General features: G+C 40.2%; 1 protein-coding gene across 1 annotated transcript; it reads right to left on the bottom strand.

The window, feature by feature from the left end:
* LOC126470168 (succinate dehydrogenase assembly factor 3, mitochondrial-like) lies at positions 1-23,047 on the bottom strand. Its single transcript, XM_050097809.1, has 2 exons — positions 22,671-23,047; positions 1-514 (listed from the first exon to the last, which is right to left on the bottom strand). The coding sequence occupies exons 1-2, from the start codon at positions 22,842-22,844 to the stop codon at positions 344-346; spliced, it is 345 nt and encodes a 114-aa protein (XP_049953766.1). The 5' UTR covers positions 22,845-23,047; the 3' UTR covers positions 1-343.
* Positions 23,048-27,690: the final 4,643 nt, after the last annotated feature.

Raw genomic sequence — 27,690 nt, 5'->3', positions numbered from 1 at the left:
TTTACTGTTTCATAAAATTTATTATTTTAAGCAGATAACAATGATTGCATAAATAACAACTATATAGGAATTTGAAAACAAAGGCACACTTTTCTTTGTCAGCAAACACTATTCCATGTCAAAATTTCTGGAACAGGCCCTGTCTTCCCTGCAATATTCATAGCAAAGGGATTCTGATCTCCTTTGAGATAACAGATAGATCAAAACAAACATTTCAAGTATTCACTACAGTTGTACTCATGTTAGCATAACATTGAACACTGATGAGAGGGGATCTCTTGTGGTATACCTCCAGCAGTTCAAATCTTTATAATCACAACCATATCAATGCTAGGCAGTCAACTTATTGATGCTCAATTGCATTTTCTCCTTTCGCAGCAACCATTAGCTCATACAACTGGTATAGCTGGTCATCTCTCATCTGCTCGATGCGGTCCTCATCCAACTGCGCACCGAACTGTTTCATATTAACTCCTTTTAGCTTCAACTGTTCAGCAAGGGAGACAGCATATTTCTGCAATAAAAAAGAGAAGGCCTGCATTAAGTCTCTCTCTCTCTCTCTCTCTCTCTCTCTCTCTCTCTCTCTCTCTCTCTCTCTCTCTCTCTCTCTCTCTCTCTCTCTCTCTCAGGTACATACGTGCAACAGCACGACCATGTGGGCACAGTCACACAACCTTAATATACAATTGTGATTTATTTAACATCTCAGTAACTGCATTGCAGGATGGAGAGAAAAAGCACTTTAAATGAAACACACTTTTTGTATCGCCACACGATTAGGAAATGGTTGGGTTGGGTTGTTTTGGGGAAGGAGACCAGACAGCGAGGTCATCGGTCTCATCGGATTAGGGAAGAATGGGAAAGGAAGTCGGCTGTGCCCTTTCAAAGGAACCATCACGGCATTTACCTGGAGCAATTTAGGGAAATCACGGAAAACCTAAATCAGGATGGCCGGATGCGGGATTGAACCGTCGTCCTCCCGAATGTGAGTCCAGTGTCTAACCACTGCGCCACCTCGCTCCGTCTAGGAAATGGTGAGAGGAGGGTTATTGGAGAACTAAATTAGAAAGTTTCTTCTAGTGCTGATAAGATTCCAGATTATGTATTTGTAAATGAATAAATGTTTTTTGAAACATTTAGCTAACAGCAACAAGGTTGCACATATATACATGCAACAAAGTTTCCTTTGTAAACATATCTGAGAAGTCCGCAGCTGACAAGCCCCCTTATACAGACTTGACAACTGATCAGCATCTAGTGGCAAATATCCACACAAACTGAAAATGACAAACCTAAAACCTCTGTTTAAAGATGTAATTACAATGTGGCAGCCAAGATGATTTCAGCTGTGCAATTTGAGACATGCAATGAGAGCCATAAGTTTGAAGCTGCTTGTGCTACTTTCTATGCAGTGACTTTCAGTCACTCTGTGACGTACATATCCACATGCTGCCTCCAAAGCAACAAATGGACCACAGGGTGGCAGCCTTTTAAATGTTCCAGTCAATATAAGCAGATTGGATCATGAAATGACACTTCAGTACAGTGGTAGTGAATGGGGCTTCAGGTTCGCGAACTTTGAGACTAAATGTTCACAGTTGCATTTATCAATTTTATAAACAGATTGAAGTGTGGACACAGTGTATTTTGGCTGGTTGATTGATTTGGAGGAGGGGACCAAACAATGAGGTCATCGGCCCCATCAGATTGGGGAACTGCACGAGTCGCGTTTTTGTGGGGGAGAATTTGAAGTTATGGGGAAAGTGGATGCAGTGCAAAGGCTCCTATGAGTTGGTGTACAGCAAAGACTACCGATTGGACGCTATCCCAAATAGAAAAAAAAATGTTGACACAGTAACGACGGCATCTATGTCAAATGCACCCAGTGCAACACTCACAACTACACAAGAGATGCCACTTTTAAATCTCAGGGTGCCATTGGACGAAGCTGCCCTCCCACTATCTCCGAAGAGGGCCACCAAGCGTACATGTCTCCAGAAGATACAAATTCACATGACCTCTAAATGGACTTACCTACATCAGTACAGAAGGCTGCAATGAGGGCAATTTATATACATTAGCCCGAAACTAAGAAGCATTACTAATATTCAAACACTTATATAAGTGAATAATCATTCTAGGCCATTTGGTTCTGTCAATAAGATTACTATCATTTTCATATAACTCAGCACTGAAGAAGAACCTACAGCATTCAAAGTTATACACAATTCAATTATTGAGCATACATAGTGTAAATAAACTTATTATTAATGTGTTACTTTTTTGTAGATGACTGACTGTATGGATTGGCTGCCCAGCTACTGACATCAGTCAACATACAGCACAGGAGCATTCCTTTTGCTCACTAGCCCATTGATTCTGATGAGTAAGAGTGTTAAGACTCAGCATGGAGCCATCCGGAATGCTGTTCTCTTGGACTCATGGGTACCTGAGTGATGTACTAAAACAACCAGATTTGTAGGGAGCCTTGAATGCCCCAGTCATGGAGGGTTGGTAAAATGTGATGGCACCAAGCACTGTTGTACGCCTTATGTAGGTCAAAGAAGACTACAATGAGGTGTTGCCATTACGTAAAAGCCTGTTAAGACTGCTGTTACCAACCTATGCAGATGTTTGGTTGTGGACTGTCCATCCCAGAAACCACACTGATAGGGGGAACAAAATGGTCTATGACCTGAGAACCTAGCACAGTCGTTAGGCTGTGACCCTTTCAAGTAGTTTTACAGAGCATGTTGATGAGCCTAATAGGTCAGTAGCTGTCGATAAACATTGTGTTTTTGCCAGTATTATGGATTGGGATGACTGTAGTATTCCACCACTGCGAAGATAAAATACCTTCTAGCCATAAATGGTTGAAGATTCTGAGTAGATGAATCTTTGAGTAACTTTCAGATGTTGGGTCGTCATGTTATGAATCAAATCAGGGTCTGGGGGTTGTATCATGTGGTCAGAGTGATCAAGAGCCTGAAGCAGTTCCCAGGCAGTGAAAGATTCATTATATAATTTTGAGTGATTTTTTGGGGGGAAGGGGGGAGGGGTGTTTGAAGGATAGGTACATGTATTCAACTTTCAGTTTGTGCGTTTGGAGGTTGCGAGGTAAGAAGATGACGCCAATGCTGTTGTAAAGTGGATCACAAGTGCTCAACATGAACCCCTGCATCAGTAAAAATACCACCATGAAGAAAGAGACAGAACACTTGTTGGTTTTTAGTCGGCCAGGAGACTACAGAGCTTAGCCCAAACCTAGGATGAAGATGTAAACACATTTCCCCAGTATTCCTTCTTATTGAGTTTAATTAGACGGTGAGTCTCAGAATGAAGCAGTGAGTATGGTCTGTGAGGGATTTCACTAGGGACATTGGTAGGACCTTTGATGATAGTGAATAGTAGTTGCAATGTGTTCAGTTCACCATGACACCAGTCAACTGCAGAGTGTGCCCATAGAAAGGGTGTATAGCAGTCCCAGGAGTGTGGGCAACTGCACTGTAGACATCTCCCACAGCTTCTTCAATGCAATCTGACAGAGGGTACTAAGGTGGCAGCAGAGGTATACAACTACAAGTGGGCTCTCCGAAGAGCCAGAAAGTGGTCACTGTCAGAGATCATCATGCAGAGACCATTATATCAAAGCCATCAGATTTGTGGAAGAGATCTTAAGGTTGATAGCAGATGATGTGCTATGGGTGGCACATAAATTGGTAGGAGTACCATAATTGGGGACACAGAAATCAAGATCAGAAAGGCACTTCTTAATCAGAAGGGCAAATGAAGTGGTGCTTCCCCACAGGAGGTGGTGCATGCTCATATCCCCAAGTAAGAAAAAGGAGAGAGAGTTGTTGGATTAAGTTAGTCACCTGAAGGTAAATAAGTGTCCAGATTCAAAGTAAATAAATGTTACAAATAGTGATTGCTGGGGTGGTTTGCACTCACACTATTTTTGCTTCCAATGTGTTGCAGTGGGAAATCCGCTCTCTGACAATACTTTAACAAACCTGTGTAAAGGCCCCTCCATCCTCCAGATGCTCTCTTGCGGACAGAACAGTTCCAACAGAACGCATGATAGGAGTGGAAGAATGATCAGCGAATTGCATTTCTTGAGAGCGACACAGATTGAACAAGAAGAAGGAATTAGCCATTGCAGTTTTTACAGGTGACAGTAATATCCATTGCAGTTCCATTGGATCATCATGTTGAAGGTTTCTTGGGACAACATGGGGGATTTGACGCCTCTATGCCACTGGATCAATTTCCTCCTGAGATTATTATTCTTTTCTTTCACAACTTTTGACGATGAAATTCTTATGAGGGCTTATTCACTTCAGGTGTAGGAATGGAAGAAGAGCAGAGCCATCCTGGGACACTCAGTCCATGGAGCCTTCAGCCACTGGCTGGTGTCATGTCTCTGTATTTAGGATTTCTGGGGAAAGTGTTTCCGAGAGGGAGTCCTGTTACCAGTGAAGGATACTATTTCTCCAGCCGGATGTGGGAAGGGGTTACCTAACAAGGTGCCAAGTGCAGGAACCACAAAACGGGTTTATTTATGTGACTACTGGATGTCAACATCAAGGAAGTAAGTACGCCACATACTGCTGACGACCTGGCCACAATAGTGCCAAAAGTTGATATCATTTAGACTGGATACAAACAGTCATTATTTATGAGCTTTCCTGGATTTTACTTTCCTTGAGAAGGTTAGCATATTTTGGGGATTGGGAGGGGGGGGGGGGGAGGTGGGTTGTAGTGTCCCAACATTTGATACAGAGAGGTGGTAGCATACATGGTGCATGTCCATTAAGTGGCTGGCCAGTCTCCAAAAATTGGCTTGCACTTAAACTGGGAAGACATACGTTCAAACTGCTGGCATTAAGAACATTGCATTGCAGGTGGGAAATACTGCTTCACATCACAGCAGTAACATAATTTTGACCTCCTCTGGAAGGTAATTCACCTCAAAAGGGAGGATGAATACCCTAGTGTCTACCTTGTTGTCTGGTGGATCTTGATGTAAGCAACATATGAAGTGGATCTCTTCCTCTCCAAATGTTCATGCAGTTCTTCTTCATGCATCTGCAACATTAGATATTGGTGAAAATTAATTCCTGTACCATGCTGAGGTTCTTATGGGATATGACGGCAACAGATACAGCATCAAGTTGTTTACAGGAGAGTAACATTTGGGGCTGTGTAGAACTTGCCATCTTTCGATTGAACCTCTCCATAATTTGCTAAATGAAGAGGGACTGGCAAAATAAATTTAGTAAATTTTCATTGTTCTACACAAGGAACCTTGGTTTAGTAGAGACGAAGGAACCACCTCTTGTTCAGGTGCACATGTAGGATGGATACTAAAAATGTGTAACATGATGACACTTTAGGTACACACTATAATGTAATAGACACACTATTTACTCTTTTTGTTGTTGTTTTTTAGTTACAAGGGGTCATACTGGCATTCATGAATTTGTTTTTGGATCTATAAGAATGGCATCTTTGGTGGCTTAGGTCCATAACAGATTAAGTTCTAGCTGATCGTGCAGTGAACTGTTTGGAAGAGACTGCAGAAGATGGATGGATGTGGTTTAAAGGACCAAACTATGAGGTCACTGGTTCCTCAGTCCTTTGTGTGTAAAGTTGGGAAGTGTTCCCAGCCAGAATGGATACAAAAAACAAATCCTGATGGGCTTGATTTACCAGAGAACCATGAAAACCAAGAGACAGAAGTGAGAGAGGGGTAAAAGAGTGCAGGTGGGAGAGCTGCCCCACCCAGAAAGCCATTGGAGGCCCTCGAGACATGTCACACAATGGGAGATGCACCACCTGCATCTGCCTGATGTTTCCACAACCTCCTTTACCACAAGATAAACAGCAACATGGACAAGTTGGTAAAAATATTAGGAACTAGAACAATAATGATGAGACAGTAAATCAATGACAGATGTAAAAGCATAAGAGGAATTAAAAGGGTGGGAAGAGCAGGAGGCAGGTCAGACCACTGAGAAAGGGCAACCATGGGCGCCCTGGGTTCGAGCACGAGAGTGGGCATCCCCCCAACCCCTCAAGCAGCTGATAAGGCTACTGTGCCCTATTTCAGAGTTGAATAAAAACCACTTTCGCAGGTACAACGTAATACCAGATCAATCACTTTGGCATCGCTCACTACAACCAGAAGCAGCGTGTCAGCAAGTTTAAGGTTTTGCCGTAACATGAACAAATTAGGGCAGTTTAGTAACAAGCGGGCCACTGCCAGACAGACATCACACTGACAGTGGGTGAATATTCACGTCTGAGTATGTTACCATGGGTCAGCCGCCAGATGCAGACAATGTGAAGCTGACAGAACAGTAGAGTCCCTGTGAGAAGAATGAAAGGAATACTGCCACATGATTTGCAGTTTATTCAGTGAAACCAGGACACACTCCATGTTCCAAGCCCCCAACAACTGATGGCGTACAGTTGACCGAAATCTGGTTCCAGTATCCCCATCTCCAAAGTTGGCATCATGATAGCCAACTCTGCCAACCGGTCAGTGTGTTCATTACCTGGGACCCAATGTTACCGAGATCCATACTAATATGACTGACTATCCAGCTTGGTGGAGGTCAAAAAGGAGATTGTGGATAGTAGCAGCCAATGGGTGTCAAGGTTAACATTGGTCTATCACCTGAAGGCTACTCAGGGAGTCACTGTCAATCAAGGACATCTTGCCTGTGCAAGAACAAATGTGGCTGAGGGTGCTGGTGATGACCACTAATTCTACAGTGAATACACTGGATTTGTTTGGCAAGGAGCATAGTTCACTGCACTCTGCACATTCTTAGGCAAAACCACTTTATTTGTTGACTGTACAACCAACAGTGCATACCACTTCCAAACCCAGAAAGGAATCAAGGATGGCCTGGAGCAGGCGACGGAAAACCATGGTATTAACAGAGTCTTTTGATCCAAAGAATACACTGAGACAGATCCGAGGATAGAGTACATACCCCAGAGGCATATGTAATCACTCCCTAATAACATGTGACAGTGGGTATGGCTGGAGTTCAGAGCAGAGACCTTGTGTGTGAACTGTGACTGAATTTAGCCCTGGGCCTCTGTTGGAGATGGATCTCCCTGCCGGGAAAAATGACATGGCATTTTGGACGCTCAAGGGAGCAGTAATATTTTAAACTGTATTTCAGCAGTGGATGGAAAACATGCACTGCAAAAGAGGCTCTAAATTTTTCAACAAGAAAGATTTTTTTCTCTGATCTTACTGGTTTTTATATGCTAACCTGCTAACTGCAAATTTGCACTGGTAGATACTGGTTCATAGGGGGAAGACACTGACAGTGACATAACTGTAAAATCAAATATTGGAAAGCTAATCTTTTTTCTTAAAAAGAGTAATGCTTGTTTTAATGGTGTCTAGAGTTGTACATGCTCGGATGTTCTTGTACTAATTCACTGAGCTGTTAATCATCTGCTTTACGCTGTCAAACTGCCATAGATTAAGTTGAATTATAGTGACAATGATTCTGATCGCATGTGCAATCGAGTCGTGCGGTGCTGGCTGCCTTATTGGAGTCACTACTGTTTAGGCCAGGGAGTCATCAATGACCAAGCTACTGGATATGGTTGCATTCATTTACATTAAAGGGGTCTCCCTTGAGAGAAATTCAGCTTGATTTATGTGAAGTCACATCACTGAAATTGCATCTTAAGAACGGCATCAAGAACGATGTAAAAATTTATGTAATTGTGTCTGTGCCTGTATCCAAAATACAATTAGTTTTCAAAAGAAGCATGAGTAAGTACAGAGAAAGAAAATAACAATAATTTTGTTTTAAGTACCTGACATGCTTTCTTAAGTTATACATCTAAATAAACTGATTTAATGAACTCTTTTCTATCTACTGCAATCAAGACTCCATTTTCTACCACCAATACAGCATTTTCTTGAAATATTTTACATGACATAAATTTTCAACATTGGAATGTATGGTTATTAGGGGGTTGATTCGTGACTAGGCGAAGGCCCACAGAGCAAATAATACAAAATCACAAAGGATAAGTAACAATATATGAGAAGGAAAGTTGCTACTCACCATATAGCGAAGATGTTGAGTCGCAGATAGGCACAACAGAAAGACTCTCACAATTAAAGCATTCAGCCATTAAGGTCTTCGTCAACAATAGACATACATGTGTGTGCATACATACACCACACACATGCATCTGCACATTCTCCACAAACAATCTTCTTGTAAAATGAATACCTCTACCACTTACAAAAAAACATGTAGCACACTTCTCTATAAATTTGTTTAATAAACCACCTTCCTTGGGACATGAATTCAGGAAAATTTGAAGTGGAACGCCTACAAACTACATCAGTAATAAATTAAGTACATTAAGCTATTGCATTATAATACTGATCAGACGTATATAAATGCAAATAACTTAGATTGATACTACCTAAAGGCACCATCTTTCCTGAGATACGGTATAATGTTTGAGGCAACTTACCGAATAGTATAAACTGTTTCACAGCACTAAATATAATGGTAAGGGCGACTGAAAACCATAAATCGAATTTTAGACACTCCAAATATTACCGTTCCTTTGCTTATATGCACTGATGACAGCATCTTCTGGGTATTAAGGTACATCTTCCATACTGATTCCCTCCCTGCTCTCCTGCTCCCTCCCCCCCTCCCAGTTTTGTTGACACTGACATGGGTTGACAAAGTGATGAGACTGTCAACTGCAGAACAGCCTGCTTGAAATCCACACTGTGTAGTGGTTATAAACTGCAAGGCTCGAGCCACCATACCAGCTAGGCATGAATCATATGTTCCACCACCTTCCAAACACAGCTGGTGAGAGAAATGGGGTGGTAGCTAGATGGAAGGTGTTTGTACTTACTGGGCTTATGTATGGGTATGACTGGCTTCACATCAGTTTCTGGGCAACGTGCCATCTGCCCAGATGCATTTGTACGCATGAAGGAGAAAGTGCTTGCCCACAAGAGAAAGGTGCTGCAACATCTGAATGTTAACATTGTCCGGCCCTAGGGCAGAAGACTGGGAGGAAGTGAGAGCATGATCTGGCTCCTACATAGTAAAAGCAGCACTGTAGCATTCATGAATTTGAGAGGAGAAGGGTATCACATGAGCCGCCTCCACTCATCTGCGATGGAGGAAGGCAGGGTAATGGAGGGTGAAGCTCAAAATCTTCGTAAAATAGTGGCCTAAAGTGTTGGAGATAGCAATCGTGTCAACAATGACATCATTTGCCATGGTCAGAATGGAAATTGGGGAATGGAGCTTGCTCTCAAAGAGCTATTGGAGGTTGGTCTACATGACGGAAGAGGGAGTGGAACTGTTAAAAAGAACTAGTAAATGAAATCCAGCTAGCTTTTTTGCTATCCCAAAGAATGTGATGACAATGTGCAGGGAACTGTTTATAAGAAATGCAGTTCGCCATTGTAGGATGATGGTTAAAAATGTGGAGAGCACGGGAGTCCAAATGAGAATAGGTGTGTGTTGAGTCTGAAAGTAATGTGGGTGCTCCAGTGTTAAGGCAGATGAGGTTGAGTTGATTGAGAAGGTCAGCCAAGAGTGCACACAGACAGATTCTGGGAGAGCCCGAAAGGGGATGGTGCACATTAAAGTCAACGAGCAACAAAAGGGGTGAGGGAGTTGCCCAATAAGCTGGAGAAAGTCTGCCCTGGTGACATTGATTGACAGAGGGGTGTAGACAGTACAAAGAGGAAAGGTGAAGCGAGAAAGGAAAATCCAACAGCTCGCAGCCGGGTGTTCAGTGAGATAGTCTGACTATGAGCTTCATCCTGGATGAGCAGGAGAGAAGCGATACCACCCTCGGGAGAGGGGGTGTGGAGGTCAAAGTGGGCTTGAAAGAAATGTGAGAGGCAGAAAACAAGTGGATGGCACGATTCCAAGAGCAACCGTAATTCCTCCTTGTTGGATCTAATGCCACAAATGTTCCATTGGAAGAGTGTCACAATGGGGAGGGAAAAAATGAAGGGTTGTCACCTTGGTGGCTGCCTTCAAAGACTCACTGCTACAGCACAGAAGCTGGAGGATTTTGCTCCATGACATCTACAGATGCATCAGCATTCTCCCTCGTCAGTCTGTGGATTCCAGGATAGAAAAACAGTTGGCGGTGCGCACCGGCTAAATGGAGGACAGCCGGATGAGAGTATCCACAGCAACACCGTTGAAGAGATCCGTCTTACTGGTATCATGGCCTTTGTAGTTTCTTCCACACTTTGCAAGTTCACTCTCTGTGATCCAAATGTAAATGAAAACAATTTACTTTCTACCTAACATGCCACACAGTGTTATACTATTGCAGGAATTAATTATTTAAATTAGTGATGGCTAAATTTGAACTGTCTGGTATTGTTTTGCTGGAACTTGTCCCAGTTGTTGCCATTACTGTTCAAACAAAGAAGGCATTTCACATGGTTTACAATATATTTCAATGCATTATTTCTTCTTAACTGGGTGAATGGCTCTCACTGATCTCAATCAATGTTAAGTAACCAAAAGGCAGTGTTAAAAACAAATCTCAGCTTTAACTTTGCACAACATGAAAAAGTGATCACTGAATAGCATTCTTTCATGTTGTGGACAATAATTCACAAGTGAATGGAAAGGAATCGATTGTCAGTTACTGCATTGTTGTGGAACTTTATTTTAGCCTGTTGGCCAGTCTAACAGTGCCCTGTGGTGGGAAATTCAAACTGTTTAAAGACTAAATGAGCTGCCCCTTCCCTGCTTGTCAGGGTTTGCCGAAGAGGAAACTAAACGTTTTACTTTTGTTAATTTTGTGTGGCTTTTCTGTTCTGAACTATGATTACAAGAATGTAAATTTCTAACATTTCGAGGGTAGCGCAAGGAACAAGTTAGTAGGTCAAGTGGAGGATGTCCATGCTGCCCCCTTCCCCCCAAGAACATGTGTCAGAATCAGAGCTGTTGTGTGTTATGGGTGTATTTAGATAGCTACAGGAATCTTAATCATAGTGTCCAAGTTGTGACAGAGGGTACTTTATGTACTAGTGCCGCTTTCCCCTTTACCTGTTCTACTCATAAGTAGCTCATGGGAACAACACTCACTTGGTAAGCCTATGTGTGGGCTCAAATCTCTCTAATTTTATCTTCATAGTCTATCTGCAAGATATACACAGGATGAAGTAACTCTTCTGGGAATGCACACACACACAAACTTTTTACAGCAAAGCACACTGTAATGCAAAATTTGTGTCTTGCAGCATCTACCAATGGAGTTGGCTAAGCATCTCCACTACACTTTCATGCTTACTAAATGAAATTGTAACTTTGTTTTTCAACAACACACAGTTCTTCATTGCACACTTGACCGTAACTAAGCAAAACCACCATTTAAGTACACATGTTTCAGAGCTAACTACGCATACAACTCAAATAAAAATTCTCTTCTAAAATGTGATTTAAATTAATAATTACAGTTCACAAGTGAAGCATATTTAAGGTGAACAAATTAACAATTGTACAGCCGGTATCTACTTTTAAATATGTAATTATGATAATCATGTTTGTGTGATTGATAAATCTGATATCACCACCACTCTCATCCTCACCAATACCACCATCTCAAACACACAACTCAATATGGTGGTACAACTACAAGTGCTGCACCATTTTCCATTTCATGAGTGTGTGGCATGCTACATGTCAGCTGGCAACATTGCTCTATTTTACTATAATACATCAGTCATGAAGTAATATTAATGGTTCAAGTGGTACTGGTTGATTTGCAGGTGGATTTTCCATTGCCCATATTCGACAATTCTGTGTACTGACATACCCTATCAGATGGAAGTGGGCTTTGTTTGTCCGCAAAATCTTCCATGGCCAATCATTGTCCACTTCCATGCGAGCAAGAAATTCTATACCTAAGGTATCTCTAGCTGGCAGGTTAACAGGAAGCAACTCGTGCACATGTGTAATTTTGAATGGATAGCAAAGAAGCGTGTTTTGTATGATTTTACACACTGTGCTCGTGGGTATGTCCAATGTTCAGGCAATTTTTCGTGCACTACACGTTCGCACACCACACCAGTCTCCTCCTGCATTGCTGTGGCTGCTACTTTCACTGACATCAAATCAATTTGTTTCCTCCCTTTACCAGGTTGTGCACCAAAAGAAGCCGTCTTTTCGAATTTCTGAATCATTTTCTCCCGACCCATGGCAGTCACTGGACCAACGCAGTTTTTGAAACCCTTCAGTGTCCAGAACTTCTGCAGAGCGACGTGTACACAGTCATCATTCTTATAATACATCTTTACAAGCAGAGCGCAATCCTGCATCGAGGCAGTCGTGGCAAACATCGCAGATGCTAAAGGAGGAAAAGCTGTGTACCCAATGTGTTTATACCAACTTCAATGGGCCATGCGCATGACAGGTGTTTTCATTTACATATTCTGACACATACAGTGCCATCTATTGATCAATTTTCACACTATTTTTTCTTCTGCCATACATTTTCCTCCTCCTCTGATGATATTCAGTTGCAATTTGACGTCATTCAGACCAGTGGTGTTATTTATACAGCGTTTTGAAAGTTTAATTATAATCACCTTGTATATCAGGGTTGCCACAAGTTTACCCAAGTGAAATTCCCTGATTTTTCCCTGATTTCCAGACAAGTATTAGCATTATTCCCTGACAAATTTTGAGATCAAGAGTAACTAAAGATATAAATTGACAAAAGAATATAAGGACTTCTTTATTTCCAAACGTGTGAGCAAAAATATTAAGTACTTATATCAAGTTCTTTCGTAATGAACTGTTTTCAAGATGGAGAAAGCAAGAAAGAAATGATATATATGTTTCATTATGACCACTGATTTTATGAAAAATATGCATTTTGTTGGAGCTGCAAGACAGATTTAAAATACCTTCACTGATTTCAGAAATAACCTCAGAAAAAAGTAGGCCTCTTGAAAGATGCATAAGGCTTGGAAGAGCTGTGTAAACCAACACTATAGGTGACTGCCAATAAAATGTTGGTTCTACTATGTTCGTTGTTGTCAGTTATTACCCACTGTGTTATGTCTACTATTTTACACAGCATACAAACTCCCAGTGACTGACCCAATTTTCTTCTTCTTATTATCCGTACTTTCTAATATATAAACTACTTTCAAAGTGCCAGAATGTACTAGAATAAACAGAATTTCTATAAAATGCCACACTGCACAATGTACTTGTGATGAGACAGTCACAATTCCTGAAATTCACCACCTGTGGCCTCTGGCCTGCCCAGGAGCACCACAGTCCTGGGTCCATGCATAAACCACGAAAATGCACTGCATTATACTACACACAGAAACACACAGACTGCGGGCAAATTGATGAGACTAGATCCGACGGACAGGGCCTGCACATTAGTGGGAACCAAACGGCTTCAGATCGGCAGGCCCAGTCTGTTAGAGATACCCGCAGGAATGACCTGCGGTTTTGGCCTGTCATGAAAGTCCACTCATGTGGCCAGCTATTCACATGTAACAGACATTATGTTGATGAAATAAGACCATGGTGATCAATTCATGCTACAGGTAAGTTGCACAAATACTCTGAGAATCAGTACGAATGAGAATAGGTTGTTACTCACAGTAAAGATGATTGCTGAGCCGCAGACAGGCACACAGAAAATAATCACACTCTCACAACTAAATTTTTGGCCATAACCTTCATCAGAGAACGACAACACACACAAATTCATACAATCACTGAGACAACTTGTGCATACATGACTGCCGTCTCTGGCCGCTGTGTCAACTGTCTCCGAGAATCAGATCCAAACAAACCACTCCTCACACCTCCCTGTCTCTCGTCGGCAGCTGCTAAGCTAGCTGAAAGAAGTGGTGGCAGCGCTAACTGCAAGCTGGGTGGAATGGCAGAAATAGGAGAAGGAGTAAGAATAAAGGAGTAGGGAAGTGGTGCACGTACTAAGCTGCACCCAGCCACCAACGGTGCATGACATCACAATAAACAAACCATTACATCTACCGAGACAAAAATGAGATTTTTACAGTGTGTTTTTTTTTTCAGATTTCCCTCATTTCCCTGACACGTTTGAAATTCCCTGATTTCCAGAACATGTGGCAACCCTGGTATATATGCAGACTGAAGCAATTATAGTCAGTGATAGTCTTGTAACTTCTGTGGGTGTATTGCTGTGGTTTAATTGGTTGGCATGTTGAAAGCAAGTCTCCAGGTTAAACTCGCAGTCTGCCACACAATTCTGTCAAAATAAACAATGTAAACCCCACCAAAAGAATTTCATCCCATATTCTCATGCATTGCAAAATGGCAGAATGACTTACACAGTGATGATGATGCACTAAAATTTGCCGAAAGCATCACAGTGTAATTTTTAAGATTTAGCAGACTGTTAGGTAGAATATGACATGCATCTTGTGGAGTTGTACAATTTCCTTAAAGGTGGACATATGATTGTACTGTGAGCTGCCTTTTGGAGGACCCTCAGGAATGCAAACTGAAAATTTTGACTAAGTGTAAGACTTCAGACATCTGGAGTATTCATTTCAAAGTTCGTTTTCTCATTGTACTGCTTTGATTTTTCTCCTCAGGTACCTAAATCAGTTTCCTTATCTATGTACAAAAAGTAACAACTAATAGTATTTGCCATATAAATACTCTACTATGTAATGTTCCCAATCTTGTTAATATAAATACTACCAACATTCTATTAAGCTGCTTTCCCTATCTTTGTTAACGAAATCCCATACTGATTTTATTTTCTTCTGCAGTAGCTAAAGTTATGAAGCCCTAAACGTCTGCCCATCATTTGTATCTGCTCCAGACTTTCTTGGGAAAACTTAATAATTCCATGGTTTGCCAACCTTCTATTGATTACATTCTCTGTGTGCTTTCTGGTGTTTCAAAGCTGCCAGTGATGTAAAATGACATATAATTTAAGTCAAAAGCAGGTGTTTTGTAGAATGTTGTGGCCCAACTAAACACTACTCTAGAAGTTTTTTGACCAACAGTGGACAAGTGGGTAAAAGTATGTGCAACATGACAAAGACTGCTTTGAATGAAATTACAGTTTCAGACCTCTAAATATGTAGAAGCTTTTTGCCATATGATAACTTTTTATTAACTGATTCATCTCACGTTTCATGATCATTGGTTGCTTGCTACAGGTATTAACGATTGTTTACTGTTTGCAGATCAGTAACAAATTATACAGGGTGACAAACACTAAAGAGGCCCAACAAACAAAAACATTTGCCAATGCAATATTGTTCTACAAGAAACACATATTCTTAGACAAAATAGTGATATATTGTCACTAAACACTGAGCCCCAGTCACAGGGACTTTTGGAAACACACCGTTCTGTCAAACAACGTTTAAGAGTGCACAGTGTTGCCACGTCAAATGTCACAAATTACATTTTCAGCAGAATTGCTACACTTGTTTGTGGGGCCTTTTTCGAGTGGGCACCCTGTATTTTGCCAAGTTGAAAAAGTTCATTTCTTCACACACATTTTGTAATGCTTTTGTTTTGCTTTGGCAGTGTCATGAGAACAAAATAGTTTTAGTTTTAGGGTAATAGCTAATGATAGTAGACTGACATTTACGTAATGTGATACAGTGTTCAATTTTTCCATGACAAGGAAAATTATTTACTTGCATACAGTGATTCATATACAATAAGGATGTTTGTATTCAGTTTATAGAAGCGTGTTGTCCTTTGTAGGCAACACCAGAACGTTGGTAAAGGAGTGACAGCATTAATGCCATTTAATGGCCGGTGTATTATAGCAAAAAAGAGCAATGATGCCAGCTGATACGTAGCATGCTGCAAGTTTATGAAACGGAAAATTGTGCACTTGTAGTTGTACCACCATCTTGATGTGTGGGCTAGAGTTGGTAATGTTGGTAAGAATGAGAGTGGTGATGGTAGAAGATTTATCATTCACACCAACATGACTATTACCATTAAATATTTAAAGATAGGTACTGGCTGTACAATTGTTGATTTGCTAACATTAAAAATGCTTCACTTATGAACTGTTGTTATTGAATTAAATCGCCATTTTAGAACAGAATTTGCATCTGAGTTGTGTGAGTAGTTACCTCTCAAACATGGAATATACTTACACTGTAAATTCACTCAGTTACAGTCAAGTGTGCAATGAACTATGTATCTGTTGACGCTAAAGACAAAGACAATTTAGTAAGCACGAAAGTGTAATCATGATGCTTAGCCAATTCCAGTAGCAGATGCTGCAAGACATTTACTGCTAAAAATTCAACAATTTGAATTTCCCACCACAGGACACTGTTAGACTGGCCAAAAAAGTTCTACAGCAATACAGTAGTTAACAGCCAGTTCCTCTCCATTATTGCTCACAACATGATTGCTATTCAGTGATTACTTTTTCACACTATGCAAAGTTAAAGCTGAGATTTGTTTTTAACACTGAATTTTTGTTACACTTGTCCAATTAAGAAGAGATTATGCATTGAAACATATTCTAAACCATGTGAAATGCCTTCTATAAATGAAATAAGTATCTGAACCTTAATGACAGCAAATGGAAGAAGTTTCAATAAACCATTACCGGCACTGTAGAAAGGTAGCAACCACTAATTTCACTAATTCATTCCCACAATAATATAATTCTGTGTGGAATGGTAGATACAAAGTAAGTTGTTTTCATTTATATTTGGACCACAGAGTGTGAACTTGCAAAAACAAATACCTTAAAACAGAAGTGAGTGAGGAAGAAACTGCAGGGGCCATGATACTAGTGAAACAACATATCTCTTAAAACTGTTGCAGATCTATATGGGAATTCCAGTTCCTCTGAACTTGACAGTACAAAAATAATAAATAAATTAGGCAGTTTATCTTAGGCCAAGTGACAGAATGCAACAACAACATAATAAAAAGAGGAAATACGGAAGCGTCCGATCCCACCCGTCTGCTTTGACCCATGACGTCACAAATATGGCGGAAAGACACACACACACACACACACACACACACACACACACACACACACACACACACACTCTTTCCACAAGAAGCCTAATGACACTAACGGGACAAGCGCGGGAAATGGGGTGTTTTGGGTGGGGGGCAAACTAAATATAAACAAATTTAGACGCCTTGCGTAGCTACAACGTGTAAGTGAAGACAGCCATGCATGAATACCCACCCACCTCCCCAGGGGTCGTAACCCCTGCAACCCATAGAAGATAAAGATGCTTCAGTAGCTGATTAGTGTTTTTTGTCTTTTTTAAAAAAAAACCCTCACGGGATAGAACGAACAGATCAGAAAGATAAATATAATAAACTAAAACAGAAATTCGAGGAAACAGATAATTAAAATAAGTAATAAGTGTTTTTAAATAAAAAAAAATCTCACGAGATAGAACAAACAGATCAGAAAAGTAAATAAAATAAGATAAAACAGAACTGGAGACAGCCACACTCAAACCAAACTCCGCGCCGTCATGACGTCACACACGACAACACCCTTACGTCACGGGTCAAAGCTGACGAGTTGGATCGGACGCTTCTGTCAACCCTAAAAAGGTTACCACATCCAAAATACACTGCTCTGCAAATCTTTAGGATGAGACAGATAAAGGCAACATGGTAACTACTCAATGGAAATGAGTAGAAGTGTGAGAGTATGATGCCAGAGGTCTCTGTCATACACAGAAAGTTGTACGTCAAACGGTCTGAGGTCAACATGACTATAGCAGCAAATGGAGCTGGCTCAACACTACCAAGCAGTTGAAGGAATAGAAGAAAACATTGTGTGTCAATCAGCAAGCAGTTACAGTGCTCTATTATGGTGTTCATTATTACAAAAGGACCCAGAGCAAACATTCTGAATACTTCATACCGGAAAGAATTATCAGAAAACTGGAAGGAAGATGAAGTGTGACAAATGTAGCCCAGTAGTTTGGTATTTCTCGCAGCACTGTTTTACATGCACGGGGAGCATTAAAAATACCAGGCATTGCAAAGGGACTGGGAGAATGACGAGTGGGGTAGCATTCAAACAGGAGCATATTCAATCTCAGTTGTGATTCTTGATATAGCCTGTCTTCATATGGCGAGGTTTGCTGAATGGGCGTAATGACAAGCAAATCATTTAATATGGTTCACTCACCGGTCAATCTTATTGTGATGCTGTGCTCCTTTCCCATCTGCATTCTTTCAGGGGTGCATGCAGTCTGGACTATTTTTATGGATTACAATGCATAATCACATAAAAAGAGCAGAGGCGGAGGATCTCTTGGAACAAAAGGATATTCAGCAAATCGACTTGCCTGCCTGTTCCTTGACTTTAATCACAGTGAACAGGTGTGGCATTTATTGGGGAGACATATTGTAGCATATCCACATGCACACACCACCATCCAGCCATTGTCAACTCCAGACAGTGAGGAATGGCATGTCCTACCAGAAGTGCTTCTTACCAATCTTACAACCAGCATGGGAACACACCACAGAATATGGAATGCTGTCCATGGCAATCGCACATGCCTTAAGCCAAGTAATAGTAATAGAACACCAACACGGCAAAAATGTTATCACAGCCAAAATACACTGCTCCACAATATATTAGGAAGAGATGTATAAAAGTAACATAGCATGTTAAGTACTTCATGGAAATGAAGTAGAAATGTGGGAATATGTTGCCAGAGGTCTCTGTCATGCACAAAAAGTTGGATGTCATATGGTCTGAAGTCAACGCGACTACAGTGCCAATGTGGAGCTGAAGGAAGAGAAAAAAAAAGAATGTATCACTCTCTAAGCAATTATGGTGCACTGCAGTGATGTTCCTTATTAAAAGAAGGGCCCAGAGACAACATTTTGATGATTTCATACTGGAAAGAGTCATTGGAAAACTGGAAGAACGACAAAGTGTGACAAGTGTGGCCCACCCTATTAAGAACTGTGGCCTACATTTTGTAATATCAAGGGAACCACTACAAATCATGGTGATTTTAGTGTAATTACTGTCTTTGAATAAAAGTGTCATTTTTGTTCATCTCTCTGTATATTACTTTCAGCTACCTTCAGTAATTATCGCAGCAGTTTTTTCTGTGTATGATTCGAGATTCATTGAGATACGTTACTTGGCAGTGACACTTTATGCAAATTTTATATGCCTACTAGTTCCGGAGATACTGAAAGTATGCTTGATGCCATAAAAAAATTATTCATATAGTTAACAGAATGATGATTCTTTTGTAATGGAAGAGTGGAATTTAATAGTAGGGAAATGAATGAAAAGGCAAGATGTCTTAAAATTTTTCACATATTATAATTTCCTCATTGCTAACACTTGATTTAAGAATAATCAAAGAAGATAGTATATGTGGACGGGAGCTGGAGATTCCAGAAAGCTTCAGACGGATTATGTAACTATAACAAAAGAATTCTGAAAAAAGATGTCAAGTCCCAGACATTTCCAGTGGCAGATGTGGATTCTGATCATAATTTGTTGATTGTAGAATGAAGATTAAAACTGAATAACATGAGGAAAGGTAAGAAATTAAGGTATGGGACCTGGCTAAATTGAAAGAGCAAGATGTCGAGAGTTTCTGAGGGAGCATTAGGCAATAATTGACTGAATCGTGGTGAAGTCAACACAATAGAAGGGGAATGAGTAACTTAAAGAGATGAAATAGATAAAAGACATGGTCCAGTAGAAATTATTGTTTAACACAAGAGATACTGAATATTACTGACAAAAGGACAAAGTCTAGAAAAGTCAAAACACGAGGCAACGCTGACATTGTAATTTGGTTAGAGATGGAAAAAAATGCTGGCAGGTCAGTTTTATTACCATTTTTGTTATTTGAGCAGCAAAATTGCTAGTGGTGGCCAAAGTAATGATGATATAAAATTCATGCTAGTAAAACAGCAGAAAGAAAAGTGTTGCAAAAAATGATGTATTTGTTAATGTTTAATATAAATTTGTATTAGAAGTCTTTTATAAAGGTATTTTTCTGTAGTGCAGCCTTCTACAAAAGTGAACAGTACAGTTCAGGTATGAAAAGAATAGAACTGCTTGATGTGTGGTGCTACAGAAAAATGTTTAGCATCTGATGAGTAGATTAGATAACTAGTGAGATGGTTCTGATTTGAATTGGGGAAAACTAAAATTCATGACTACTTTACTTTAAAGGTTCAGTCGATAGATGCAGCCTGTTAAGTATCAAGGAATCGTCAATCAGGTAATTGAGGAATGAGTGCAGGATAAAAACTGTAAAGGAAAACTAAGGCTCGAATACATGTAAGTACATTCAGGTAGTTAAACAGAGATGAAGAGACTTGCACTGGACAGACTTGTGTGGAGAACTGCATCAAACCAGCCTTTGAACTGAGAAAGAAAACAACTGGCAGAGTAATCTTTTCCAGCATTAAAGGTTTATATAGTTTTTTTTTTTTTTGGGGGGGGGGGGGGGGGGCTGCTTCTGACTTTAAAAGCCTGGGACTTTGTGTAGGTGTTGGAGTACATATGTTTATCATGAATTATTACAGTATAATCTAACATGAATATGGATATCACTGGAACACAGACTGAAATGTGATATAGCTGATTCCAGTCTGGATATAATGCCAACAAACTGTTGACAAACACAGGTCCAGTGCTTCTGTGCTAAGCCAGTATTACAGATGAAACAACACAGCCCATTGTGACAATGGGAATTAAGGATAGAGCTTAACAGACTGTCAACAAAGAGGTCATTATAGATGGAGCACAAGCTCATATAAGACAAGGTGGGAAAGGAAGTTAGCCATGACATGTGGAACGAACTCATATTTGCCATTTAACTGATTTATGGAAACAACAAAAATGCAAATCTGGACAGCTGGATGGGGGATTTGAGTCCCCCCTTCTCCCCAATGCAAGTCCAGTGTCTTTACGTTGGTGCCAGCTCCTTCGATATGTCCACGTGAACAAAATTATAGTTATTTTAAGAAATACATCAACCAACCACTTTTTTGTGCGTTTGTATTTATGTCAATACGTGTTTTGGGCTTTCACCCACCTTCAATTGGGGTAATACATATTTGAATGTTCAGATAGTGCTGTGTTAAAACACTACTGCAATTTAGCTGCTGCAGCTGGCTTTCTACTCTACAGGTTAGTTACGTTATGCAGTGGGCCTTTTCTCTCACATTTTCAGCTCATTTGACTTCTTTTCTTGAGGTCAATGTAATTCTGATTTCTAGTCATACAAGAGTGGACATTGCTGTACATAGATATCTCTATGCCATTTTAGCTGCTTAGGCCTATTGCTGGTAGTGTTATCTGAGTTTGACAATTACTTCTCTGTGTTGCAATTTTTGCATAGGTACTTTTGTGTTCACAAGTATTTCATATTACAGGGGAAAACTTTGCAACCTCTTATCAGTAATATTACTGGGTTCACATTAAATTTACTTTCAAGTAACCTACTGATGTTCTGTTTCAACTAAATATATAGTTATTTCAATTTCTGTTTACTGCTTTTACTTTCCTTAGTACATCAATCAGCTTCCCACATCCACTGAGGGATAAATAATAATGATGATATTAAATTAACTCTAATTTATGGACATTGGATTTAATACTGTCTTAAGAAAAACCGATTAAAAAGGAGAAAAAAAACCACGATAGAAACTGGGCAACATTGCCTATATCAGCAGCAATCTCACGTTATATTTCCCAACAATCTATGTTCCTAATACTTTGAGTGTTGTCTAGCTCGCATTAATGAAGCTTAAAATTTTCTGCTTGAGTTTCTGAGCTGTGCACGATATGTGTGTCATAAGGCAGCGTCAAGATAAGATGATAGACGCGCATGTCTGTAAATTCAGCTTTTACTTACGACACAGGTACTAAAATATTAAACTACTGGACTCTGGAAATTTACGCGAGTTATTAGAAAACAAACTGGTACCATCCATATTAACTTCATTCAAAACTGCCTCACAAACACATCTTAAAATCACATCAATTTAACATTAATTTCTTATGTCTAACCAGGAACAAAATCCAATCCAATACAATGTAAATCATTCCGAGGTAGATTAACAAACTGGACAGAACGGAGGGCAAATAGCTACTACCAGAACCGCCAATATGTATACTTACAACTCAAATTTTTTTGCCAACTACTTCCAGTCGATAGATGTATCACAAATTTATAGTTTATTTCATTCACACTATCAAAATTTTCCATTATATGAAAAAGAAGAGATACAGAACAGAACACGAATAACATCCCAGAATAACTATAATTACTTGAGGAAAACTGAACGTCTAGTTGCAGTTGAGACTACAAAAAATATTTTTCATAACCTGAAAGAGCATGACATGCATTCATAGGCTACTGATAAATACCACAGTTTTAAATAACTAATGTTCAAATATTGGTGCTAACTTGTATTGGGACTCATAGACCATGGTTTTCCATAAAACACGAGCAAAACCTTTTGATTCCGTTTTGCCGATCAGAGGATAATATGGTTTCTGCAAATGTGGATTCAGATATTTGCAATGTGAATAGGATTTGAATTCAAACTGGAAATGCTGATTGACAAACTTACCGTCCATTCGGACATAAACAATTCGGTTTCATGTGGAGTACAGCTTTTATGTCTCTTGAATTCATCTCTGACATAACCATTTCCTATAATTTGAAGTTCCTTTGGTAATCCTCTGTGCAACTTTAGTATCGCTTTGTAAAGAAATCGTACATTCCTAACGTGTACCAACTCCATCTACGAACTTTCACACACATTCATACACGCTAGCTTCTCAGGTGTAGCGTCGATTTTTAGCACAATGCGCATGCGCATCAAATTTTAATTTTTTTGGTCCTTTTTAGTATACGTGGATCATCTGCAGCTCTTACGAATGTATTCCGGTCGCTCATGTACGGAGCTCGTATGAAGTTTAAGAACGAAATTTGACTCGTGCCTACAGTTCTTGAATAACGATTCCATTTCGTCCCTCGGGGCTAGAGAATTGTTCGATACGAGCCGTCTGCTTTGACCCGTGACGTCATGGGTGCTCTGACGTCACGTTTTGGTGCGTATTTTGAACAGAATCCTTGTTTGGCCTTACATTCAATCGATTATAATCTCCTTGGTTTGTAGGGATGTTAATGTTGGACGTATATCAGACACAAAATTCTGTCTTTGGTGCATGCGCGGCGCGAGATTTGTAATCAGCTTTCCATTTATTGGTAGCATTGCGAAAAATGGAGGCAGTTGCTGCGCCTAGTTCTGCTCCTGATTTTGAAGTGATGGACAGTAATGGGTGTGCTGAACCACGCATTCCTCACGTTCGCTTCACTTCTGTGAAACTGGCGGAAGAAATGAGGGATCCGATGAATATTAAGACTATTGGCAATAAGTAGAATCTCATCGGTAATTATGATACATGTTGAGTTTGTGGTTGAGAGATGTTTGGTTGGTTGGTTTGGAGACTAAAGGGACTAAATTGCGTGGTTATCAGTCCCTTGTTGAGAGAGGAAATCATTAAAGGTTTCCAAGAAACGGACCAGGGATTTATATATGTGGCGGTGTTCGAAAGATCGTGTGTGGCAATCTGTGCGTCGAGGGACTTGATTTGAGAAATCAACGCTACGTGTGAAAGCTACTTCATTGCTTTCTTACTTATTGTTTTGTTTCAGATCTCCTATTTGGCTTGGCTTGTTGCCTACGAAAGTGAGACAAACCGCAAAGCAGTTGTAGATTGGTTTTTGTTTTGATGGGACACTTGTTCAATTTTATTTATTTTATTGTGAAAAGAGGCAAAACTGATGGGCCGGGGGTTATTATAGATTTTGCCGACTCACAATTTGCAAAAATAAAAAGTAGGAGAGATGGTATGCTGTCGTTGGACCATATATGTGGGGGAGGGGGCGGTTGTTTCAGGTAACAGCTATTCTCCAGACATGTTTTTTAAAGTGTGTGTGTTGTGTATTGAACCAGGGACCTAGAAACGACGGAGAGGCTTCGTCCCGCTGTAGCCCTCAGTGGCACACAACCCCAAACAGGCCACAACAGTCCACCCACCCCATCGCGCCCCACACCAAACTCAGGGTTATTGTGTGGTTCGGGAACGTCTCATACGAGACGAGTGTAACCCCAAATGTTCGCGTGGTAGAGTAATTATGATGTACGCGTACGTGGAGACAGTGTTTGCGCAGCAATCGCCCACTAGTGTAACTGAGGCAGAATAAGGGGAACCAGTCCGCATTCGCCGAGGCAGATGGAAAACCTCCATAAAAACCATCCACAGGCACACTGGACCTCGACACTAATCCGCTGGGCGGATTCGTGTAGGGACCGGCACGCCTTAAGGCTCGAGAAGCAGCGCGTGAGACCGCACGGCTAGCCGGGCGGACTTGGATTTTAAAGTACTGAAAGATAGGACAGCCTGTACTGTGTTTCGATTAATAAAAACGTATATGGCAGAGGGGTTAACAGTCAGAGGGCTGGGTTAGTTATAAGGGGTTAGATGATGTTGAGTATACGCATTTATTACCCAGCCACGATACTGTTGCACTTGGCTGTTATCAGAAACATGCGGTGACATTACGGTAATCGCGTGGCATTGGTGACTGAGGAAAGTTCATCATGCTGCGAGTCATTTAAAGAGAGTTATGCACATATTGGCAAGTGGTTCAACGTGTCCACGTGAAACATTACTATAAAGACCCCTACTCTCTCACTCTCTATTCGTGTAGTCGGTTCCGACTCTCCCTGATCTCATTAACCAAAACACGCCAATTTCTTCTGTCCTGCAATTTCTCTCGTAGGCGTTCCAGGTCGGAGCACATTACTTCTGTGATGCCATCGATTCATCTAATCCTCTGACGTCCTCTTCTTCTAGTGCCTTTGATCTTCCCCAACATTAGTGTTTTTTTTCCAGTAAAACATGTCTTCTCATGACGTGTCCAAAGTAGGTCAGCTTTTGTTTTAGTGTCAGAGCTTCCAGTGAGCACTCTTATTTGCTATAATATCGGCCTATTCGTTCTCTTTGCAGACCATGGGACTGTAAGAAGTTTCATGCAACATCACAATTCAAAGGAGTCTGTTCTTCGCTGTTTCGCCTTTCTAATGGCCCAGGTCCCACATAAATACACCACAACTGGAAAGACCATAGCCCTTGCAATACGGATCTTTCTGGCTAAAGTTATATCTCTACTCCTTTAAACGTTGTCAAGGTTTGACACTGATTTTCTACCAAGCAGCAAGTGTCTCCTGATTTCATGGCTGCTGTCATCATCACCAGAAATCTGGGAACCGAGATCAATGAATGCAGACACTACCGCCATTGTTTCTCCTCTTATATGCCATAAAAAACTCTTCTTCACTTTGTGCCAACAGTATAGTATTATCTGCGTATCTAAGGTTGTTAACATTTATCTCATCTACTTTAATTCCGGCTTCTTCTTCATCTAGCTTGACATTCCTCATAATGTGCTCTGCATACAGATTAAATAAATTAGGTGATAATGTGCAGCCTTTCTGGTACCCTTTCTGAATCTTGATCCATTTAATTGTTTCATACATAGTTCTTACTGTGGCTTCTTGGTCAGAGTATAAATTCCATATGAGATGAATGAGATAATGTGGTACTCCCATATTTTTGAGTACTTCCCATAATTTATTGTGACCGACACAGTCAAAGGCTTTGGCATAATCAATAAAGCAGAGAGAGATACAGGGCTTTCTGTAATTCTCTTGCCTTTTCCAGAATCCACAGAATGTAGGCAGTTTGATGTCTGGTCCCTCTTCCTTTACGAAATTCGGCTTGTTCTTCTGGAAATCCTCGCTCTAGATACTGGCGAAGTCTATTTTGTAAGATTTTCAGCATGATTTTGCTAGCATGTGAAGTAAGTGCTATTGTTCTGTGATCTGTGCATTCTTTAGAAATTTCCTTCTTTGGTATCAGAATGAATACTGATCTATTTTAGTTTTATGGCCACTGTTGCGTGATCCATATTTTCTGGTATACTGAATGCAGCATTTTCACTGCATTCTTTCCAACGACCTTGAACAATTATGCTGGAATTCCATCATGTCCATTAGTTTTGTTTGCCCATTTGGCTTCAGTCTTCAAAATATATGGTTCTAGTTGTAAAATAACATTAACTTCTTCATTGTCAGCATTGTCAGTTTGTAGTTTTTTCTTATATTCTTATATAGATCTCCTACATATTCTGTCCGTCTTTGCTTAACGTCCACTACATCTCTTAACTATTTCTTTTATCATTCCACTTTTCGTCCGGAACTTTCCTTTGATGTGTTTAATTTTCTTGTAAGGATACCTTGACTTCCCTCATTTTGTTATTATCTTCAACTTCGCTGCATTGTTCGTTTAAGGAGACATTTTTATCTCTTCTAAATAACTTCTGAAACTCTGTATATAATTTAAACATGGCTATCTATCCCCTTTTATATTTGCTTATCTTCATTCTTCTGCAACTTGCAATGCTTCAGCCAATAGTCATCTGGCCTTCTTGTTATTCTTTTTATTGGGAATGTGTTTTTCTGCTGCCTCCTACACAGTATTGGGTACTTTTGCAGCAGCACTTGTAGGTTTTTGTCTTCTAACTCCAATGCATTAAATCTGTTTCGGACTGCTACTGTGTAATCAAAGGGTATGGTCTTAAGGTCGTATTTGCGAGATGGAACAGCTTTTGCTCCTTACCTCAGTTTCGCTTAACACTGCAGGTTACCTACTTCAGGGACAAGTAGACATTCCGGGCAAATCTATTGTTCTCTTTTGATTGACAGGTCCTCAACCTATTGTTCTGCTTAGAGGATTATGACCCCCTGAGGATAATCCATCCTTTTGATTGACAGGTCCCTAGACTATTGTTCGGTTAAGTGGTTTTTCATGTCACTGTTACCTATCATCCTACTCTTTCCTCCCTCCCTCCCTCCTCCTCCTCCTCCCCTCTCTGGGAACTCCCCTCGCTGATACAAGCAAAATTTTGATATCAAATTGATTGACTGATCAATTAACTCGTCAATTAATTAACCGCTACCCATCTGCAAAACCCCCCAGCCCCCCTCCCCCACCTGGAAATTTCAGGTAAAAGACTCAGTTGATTGCCATTTGGTCGGAAATCGTTTGCAATGTATGAAACACTGTTCAAACAGTTTAGACAATGTGTAGGATATTATTTATTTAATCAATTTATAGGATACAAGGCGGTGTATGAAATATAGTTTATTATTTATTTACAGAATTTGGTAAGAAATCGAGTGCAGTGTAAAGAATATTGTTTAAACAATATCTGATAGACAAGGCAATGTGTGGGATATTGTTTATTTAAACAATTAATAGGATAAAAGGTGCAATAGAGTTTATTTATTTATTCAAAAAATTTGGTGGGAAGTCGAGTGCAGTTCATGGAATATTTTTCAAACAATTTGTGGTAGACAAGTCAATGTGTGGAATATTGTTTATTTAAACAATTTACGGGATACAGGGTGGTGTATAGAATATAGTTTATTTATTAATTTAAAGAATTTGGTGGGGAATCGATTGCAGTGTATGGAATATTGTTTAAATAATTTGCAGTAGACAAGGCAATGTGCGGAA

Source organism: Schistocerca serialis, chromosome 3 (assembly GCF_023864345.2).
Source record: "Schistocerca serialis cubense isolate TAMUIC-IGC-003099 chromosome 3, iqSchSeri2.2, whole genome shotgun sequence".
Taxonomy (NCBI): domain Eukaryota; kingdom Metazoa; phylum Arthropoda; class Insecta; order Orthoptera; family Acrididae; genus Schistocerca; species Schistocerca serialis.
The sequence above is the reverse complement of the archived record's forward strand: the minus strand, read 5'-3'. Positions and strand labels throughout refer to the sequence as shown.